At 41.1% G+C, this 8124-nt stretch overlaps 1 protein-coding gene across 1 annotated transcript; it reads right to left on the bottom strand.

Annotated features, from left to right (window-relative positions):
- Positions 2748-3863, bottom strand: LOC8071616. Its single transcript, XM_002451658.1, has 3 exons — positions 3633-3863; positions 3321-3539; positions 2748-2876 (listed from the first exon to the last, which is right to left on the bottom strand). The coding sequence occupies exons 1-3, from the start codon at positions 3861-3863 to the stop codon at positions 2748-2750; spliced, it is 579 nt and encodes a 192-aa protein (XP_002451703.1).

The raw sequence follows: 8124 nt of genomic DNA, 5'->3' as shown, positions 1-8124 counted from the left end.
TTATGTTTGCATTTTGTACATTTGAAATTTGAATTTTCCAAATGATCACGGATGGAGAAACACCTAAAAACGAAAGTTGTAGATCTCAAAAAGTTAAAAAACTTTATAGTTGACAACTTTTTCATTTAAAATCATCTAGCTAATAATAATTATGTCTAAATTTGCTACCATGGATGGAGAAATGACCAAAACCTAAGTTGTAGATACCAAAAAGTTATAGAATATCTGATATAGACATGAGTGAGTGTGTGAGGAGGAATTGTTTGAGAAGCAGTAACGCGGGAGGCTGGAGGTCACAGGTTCGAACCCCAGCAGCTGCAAATCACATGTTTTCTGCACCACCCCTACAAACCATCTGGAGCTGCCACTTACCTCCCTGGCATAGTGTACGTAGCTTCATTGAGAAACATAACAATAAACAAAAGTCAATGATCATGTTGACGCCTAAAATTGATAGAGGGTTGAAATAGCTTTGGTGACTATGTTCCTGGTACTGAGATAATCGTCGAAAATGTGTTGGAGCATTGCATTTGGAATTTGCAGTCGGAGAGGCGAAGGAGTAGACGACGGCAACAGATCGCCAAAACCGGCTTAGCAGTTTCCTAAAATCCGTCTAACTAGCCTGGCTGCCTGCGCTGAGCCCGACAAACCGGCTAATAAGCCAGCTTCGCCTAAGCCGTTTTTTCCCAAGTACAAACCGATTTGTTTTCAAATCGGTTTTTTTCCAACATGGAGGTCATTATGAATTGGAATTTGTTTCCGAGATAAGACCATCCCCTCTATATACATATCATATGGTCACAGCCAACCTCAAACGTGCATCTCCCCGACTTTCCTTCTCGGGAGGTGTTCATGAGTTCATGTGGCAAAGGATGGGCTTTAACTCAGCCTAATCGATCTCTAGATCAGTTTAATTTGTTGATCTTTGGAGTTATTTGCTGCGGGTGATAGGTTACGTTGTTTGCAACTAGGGCATACTAGCCTTTACTGGTGTATGATCTGAGATCCAATTCGGTGTGGTTAACACAGGTCCTTTCTAACAACAAAAGGGTCGATGGACCTGTTCAAAAAATTACAGTTTCATAGTAGCTTCCACTGCTCCATTGCTTCAGCAAGGTTGTCTACAACCTCAATCGCCATCAGCACTGTGCTGGAACAAGGAACACAGGTATACGTACCTATACATACTGACCATCAAGTCACTGTCCTGTGTGTCATGCCTCACAGCAATGTGTAGTTTAGTTAATTATTACTTCTCTGAAGGTCCGGAGCTAGAAATTAAATGATGTACCTACGAGTATCAGGTGGTTGAGTGCGGAAACGATGTCAACGTGAGAAGCAAAGATGAAATTGCTATGGTCAGGGATAGGGGTCACTTATATTCAGTAATCAGTTGTCACTAGCAGTAATCCGTGTCCCCGGATCAGCACTCAGATTTTTTGCATGGAGTGTTCAACAAGAGCCGCGCAGACCAACCGTATCTCAACGACTTTTAAGAACACATGCATCAGTAGCAACTGAGCGAAGCTAAGGCTTCATCTGGGCAGGCATCAAGAAGTCAACCCATGTGAGATATGAGTGAGCCTCACGGGATCAGAACTAACATTTAGTGCACTGTGACAGGTCATACTAGACCAGTCTCTAGTATATGCATATCAGACCAGTACAGTATGAGCAGGGGTCATAAGTTTTGTGCACGTCAGAAGTTAGAATGTTTATAAAAAATTTCAATGACGTTCATCAGAAGTTCCGATGTTTGTTCATGAGTTAAAATAATACTATTTGTTAGGTCATATACTAGACTAGTCCAATATGAATTTACACAGTCCAACATCTAGTTTCTGAGTGGGGGTATTTTTAAATCTAGGCCCTCTTCTAAGGGGGCAGCTAATTCTGGTGGTTGCTAAAGCTATTCTAAACCTTGTGAAACCTCCCTACAAGTCTCTTTGTGAAATTGGGCACTTAGTGAAACATCCAACTGGTGGGTTGAGTGTTCAAAATCATGAGCAAAGGAGAGCAAGCCAAGCCTTGAGTAATTGTAGCAATCAAAGATCTCATAAAAGCATTTGTTACTCTTGGAGATCAAGTCGATCAAACCTTGAGCAACAAATGGCATGAATTGTGTACTAGCTACTTGAAGTCGGCATGCAAACATATAGATACAAATAGTGAACTACGCTAAACAAGAAATAGTTTGCCACAGCACAAACTTAAGATCATCCACATATACATGATTAAATTAACATGGATAGATGTAGCATGACGAAGAACAAGACTTATTAACCCATGCGCCAAAGGAGAGAGCAATTAATTTCATGTTAATGGCTTAGTGGCTGTTCACTTTGTTCTAGCTCCTAGACAAGTTAAAACAGCTAATATGTGCTGCACCACTAATGCAGCTCTTTTTTCTATATATGATATAATCACCACCATATGTTGGCTCTCAGAAAAAGACTCGCAACAAAATATCAAGAAATGAGTTGGATGAATAACACAAGAACAAATCAAACTTGACAAAGTTAAAACATTCATTGGACAATAATTAATTTAAACCAAGTCTACATACTCCCAGTTTCACCATAATTTCTTGCATGTGCAAATCACATGGTCCATGCATACAATTTGCAAGCATTATCTATATAGTGCATTCGGTCAACATTGTCGGATGATTGCCTAGATAGTGTAGAGCTTAACATTGAAAACATTCCCTTTCACTTATATTGTTGTCCTCTAGGGCAAGTGGCTTGCTACACGATGCTCATGTGGTACCCAGCTTCTGAAAATGAACCTTCGTTGTCATCTGATTCTGTCTCATATTTGTTTGGATTGACAGCAAATGAGACGTTAAAATCAAGTCGGTCCTCTATTCCTTCAGCCTAAAAACACAACAATGCAAAATTAGAATGAAAGCAACAAGGCACCATCAGCAGGTATGTGTATGGCACTCAAAGTTGCACATGCATATATATAACTAGCTAGCATACCTCATCATAAGCTTCAACTAAAAGTTGTAAGGCTATCTTATACTATTACACAGGTAGTCATCTATATTTACTATAGGAATCGATAAGTGTAGTGGGAAAATTTGATATAGTCATCACAGAATCATCCCATGGTCTTGGTGTAACCAAAATTAACTATATTTCCTACCTATGACTAATGTGCAGTAGGTTATGCTTGAGTCCCCTCAACTCATCAATCACCATTTCACATTTCTATAACTTGGTAGTTGAAAACTTGTAATCTAGTAAGTCCTAGTCACCACACTTTACAATGCAAAAAAAAACTTGAGCATGAATTGAGTGAGATAGATGTCTCACCTTGCACCCAAATGAGCAGAAGCGGTAAGCCTTATCCAGAAGTCCCCTTTCGCATTCCTCACAGTGAGACACACCATGATTTCCCAGACCATACATAGGCCGTCTGTTTAGGAACACGGCATAGCCTCCATTGTAGAGGTAGGTCTGCACAAATGACACGCTTAGCAGATGCTGAATGTCGTCTACCTTCACAGCATTGTGGCCTGATAACTTCCGGATCTGCACCTCACACAAAGCAAGCATCACAACAATTTCTCTTTCAAAAGACGGAACTAATCCACCTTTGCCACGACAGAGTGTGGTCCTGTGTACCTGGATGAGTTCATGGCCTTCATGGTTGTCGAGGCAGCTAGAGCAAAGGGCATGGCCAGCACAGTGAGTGCAGAAGAAGTTGCAGCTAGTAGCGGTCCTCCTGTTAGCACAGCCCTCGCTTTCCAAGTGCTCCGGGCATGCATCAAAGAACGTTGTCGCCAGTAGCGTATGCAGCCATGCTGGCGGGGCGCGCTCCTTATCGGACCGAGCCATCTCCTTCAGGCTGACCATTGCTACTCCACCTGGCTGTTTGGAAAGTACAGTAACCATGGTGAACAAACACCTAAAGGTAGATTGCTTATGTATGTACTGAAAATGTAACTACTAGATAAATGATTTCATGAGGCACTCTCCAATCATTAACGGGCATTCATAAAATTCAACCGTCTCCTAAAATATCTAAGAATTTTCTAAGGTGGATGTTTTTATAGAGGCGTTCATGAAATGCTCGTCTCACAAAACTGGTTTATGTTGGCTATCATTTTATTTGTGGAGGCAGTCAAAAATGTTCGCCTCCAAACATAGATTTATGGACCTCTTAAACCACCCACCTATGAAAATGAGCCTATTTTGGATGTGAGCCATTAAGGGCCCGCCTTGGTAAATCTATTTATGGAGCCAAACATTTATAAGCCATCCACATCTCTGAAATCAGGCCTAGCCCACTAAACCACAGCAGCCCGCTACCATCTCGAGTATACAAACAAACACTGAAACCCTAACCCATTAATCTCCCTTTCTCACTCTCCCTCACATGTCCCCTTAGTGCGTGAGCAGAAACAGGCCAGCGGACCTCAGCACCTCTTCCCCACCCCACCACCGAGCGGATTTGGTGCCACTTCGCCTCCTTCCCCACCAACAAGCAGATCCGGCGCCCTTTCCTCCCATCAAGCTAGAGCACCTAACCACCGAGTGGATCTAGCGCCCCTTCCCCACCAGCAAGTTGCTCCGGCAGATCTAGCGCCCCTTCTCCATCTCTGAACAGTGAATCTGGTATGACAGTGCCCCTTCCCCACCGCCAAGTGGCTCCAGCGGATGTAGCGCCCCTTCTCCATCTCCGAACAGCGAATCTAGTATGACGGTGCCCCTTGCCCACTCCTGAGCGGCGGATCCGGCAGATCAATCTTTTCCCACCCCCAAGTGGCAGATCTAGCGTGTCGACACCCCTTTCCCACCCCTCGATCGGTGGATCCGACCTGACTTCCCCAATCCCATGAGCGGCAGTGCGGCGTTAAGCAGTGGCGGATCAGGCTCGGGGCCAGAGGTGGGCTCAGCTACATAAATTTTTTTTTGACGGCCTACAAAACTATATAGTGCAGTAGTCTGCAACCCATGCTACTAAGAAATGAAGAAATTAAAAAAAAACATAGGATCCATCGACTAGCAAAATGTAAGATTGGATTTGCACGGTACTAACCTCCTGCTCAGATGATGGATGGGTGGAGGTGGAGGAGCGAGAGGCCTCCCTTCACCTTTAAAGAAAATTTCTCCGTATTTTCCTAGAAAGAGGATGAATTTAGGTCTGAGATCTTAGCGATATATATATATATATATATATATATATATATATATATATATATATATATATATATATATATATATATATATATATATATATATATATATATATATATTAGTAATGTATTAAATAATGATGGATTTGTGTATTAAATGATGGTTGATTTGTGTATTAAATGATAGTTGATTTGTGTATTAAATGATGGTGGATTTGTGTGAAGGATTCCCTGGAAAATTTATTTGTGAAATGTGTGGAAATTTGAACATTGTCTCAAGGCGGGAGAAGACAAAAAAAAATGGAAACAACTGCCAAAAGGGCCTGAAGCACAAGTACATGGTTAGTTTCGCACCTGGCAATGACTTGGTTATTATATTCCTTCCAAAAGTAACCAGATCTCCAAATATATGCTTCAGTGGATTTTTGTCATGGCCATTACTAACTAGTAAAATATTAAATGATGGTAGATTTGTATGAAAGGGCACGATGTATATGAAAATTTCAACTTTGTCTCAAGGCATGAAAAACAAAAAATATAAACAACTACCAAAAGGCCATGAAGCACATGGTATGGCTGGGTTCACATATACCAACGACCTAGTGATTATTTGCCTTCCAAAAGTAACCAAATCTCCAATTATATATTTTATTTCATTTTTATCCTAGCCATTGCTAAGGACATATCTTACTAGTGGATGCCAGTTGTGAGAAACAACACCAACAACCGCTAGTGCCAAATATTATTATGTACAATAATGTGAGTTTTATGCATCGTCCATGAATAAAATCACAAAGTCTTCTCTAGTGTAATTTAACCAAGATGCTAAACAAGATTTATGCCTTCTTTTTCTATTTTTCTATTCTTGACTCCCACTAGTAGAGAAATGACCTCCAGTTTGCACCTTTATTCTCGGTCATGTTGGCGCCCAAGACTAAGTGAGCATTAGTCCCGAGTCTAAATTTCATGGGCACCGGAGGCCCTTTTTTCCCTGTTGGCAACACCAACCAGGACTAAAAGACACCTTTGGCTTTAGTCCCTAGTGCTAACACCAATCCCCTTTAATCATAGTTGGTGTCACCGACTAAATATCCCCCATGGATGAATTTAAAAGGAGAGCACCCAGGACTTGGTCACATGATGTGTGGTTGAATTGTTAATAAGGAAGCTAGCTACGTGTGGGGTTAGAGGTCTTGTGTTTCAATCCCATGCATCGCAAGAGGTGCCCTACATTCAAATTATTTTTTTAGTCTTGAAGTCCGTTTTAGTCCTGATTGCATGACCTGTGAGTGAAGCCCATTCTCTACTAGTGTATGAAGAACCTCTAAACTAAATACAATCAAATTGTAATGTCGAGCATTTGACTCACAAACATAGTTCAAGTTGACATCACATGAATACTCACAAACACACTCCCTTTTGCTATAGGAGTGAGATAAAGAAAATATAGAGATGATTTGTAGTGAGGGTGTCGTGGGTTCATAAACACTAGTGATTAGTGGCTGATGTGTCGCACTTTGGTGGTTAACACTCAAGACACCAAGGGTTTATCCTGGTTTGGGCATCAAGCCCTATGCCTAGCAGAGGATTGTTTTGGGTTAGAGTACTCAAGGCTGGATTTGGCCACATCGCACCTAAGGTGGTTGTGGTTTAACCCATGCTTGTGCAGGCCCACACATGAAAATGTTTACTATGGTTGACATAGTGAGAGTCAAAAGGATGGCGTGTTTTCATGAGTCAGGTTGTGGTTCAGCCACCATTCTATGTAGTCTAGCCCAAGGAATAAAGTCATTGTGAGGCTTGATAGGCCTTGGTTTTTTAAATGAATCCCGAGTAGGTCATCATGCTTATGCCTATAACACTTTTCAAGAGACAAATTGATGCTTATATATTGTTAGGTCATTATAATTTATTCTAGGGCACCATCGTATGTAGGCTTTGGGAGCAATTTTGCAAATCCTTGGCACTAAATAAATGCCCTTACTATGTAGTTGGTCACACACAATAAACATTAATTAACTTGCCAAAATAGAACTATGAAATCCTACTCGCTTCCCTCTGTTAGATCAGGATATAGAGAGGATCAATCAGGTTCTGGGCACCTATGTTTTTGCACTACAATTTTTGTTTCACTTATTCTAGAAGGTTTCCATAATATGCCTCCATCTATAGCTTGCGAAGTTCCTTTGATGATTAGTGGCCTAGACTAGTTAAAGGTTTATGACCAAGTGCAACAAAGCCTCAACTCCATTTTAATCTTAGGAGTTCTCTAAATCTAGAATTGTTGTAAGAGATGTCCTTTTATGGAGCCTCACCAAACATGGATGAAACTCTATTGCTTGATATTGATGTATTCAAGCTATGCCAATTGACCTGGGTTGTGGTATTATCTGGCAGCCCTAGCATTTGATTGAGTTTATAAAGCTTGACTGAAATCATTCTATTGTATTTGAGTCAAGGTCAAGCAAGTATCCTAAGTAATCCTACTAGGGGGCATAAAAATGTAGTCCATATCATATACAGGCATCTAGTCAGACAAAGCTATCTAGGATAGGCCTACAAACAGTTGGAGAGCCCATAATGATAATGTATAACTTGATCGTTACAAAGCACCAAAGAGTAGGTGTCCTAGTTAGAACTCTAATTATTATGGATATATATTCTTCACCATTCTCTCATTGTCTCTCTCATCCCCATCCTTATTAGCTATCTACAACGATTACGAGTCACCTCGATCCTCTCCCTTCAACAGTATTCTCTATCCTTCTGTCTGTGGGGGTATAAACCCCTATACCCTTACGGCTAGACTTCAGCTAGGAAGCTTGGCCCACTACGAGACGAGTTCAAGGCTTGATCCGACAGCCCAAGTTTCGCGCAAGGAAACAAGGCGTGGAGATCAAGCAGGATTCTAGTCGGTTAGAATAGGAATTGATATCGAATTATCTATGGCAATTGTAACCGGCTAGGATTAGTTTCTA

Source organism: Sorghum bicolor, chromosome 4 (genome assembly GCF_000003195.3).
Source record: "Sorghum bicolor cultivar BTx623 chromosome 4, Sorghum_bicolor_NCBIv3, whole genome shotgun sequence".
NCBI lineage: Eukaryota > Viridiplantae > Streptophyta > Magnoliopsida > Poales > Poaceae > Sorghum > Sorghum bicolor.
This window is presented reverse-complemented; position numbering and strand designations above follow the sequence as displayed.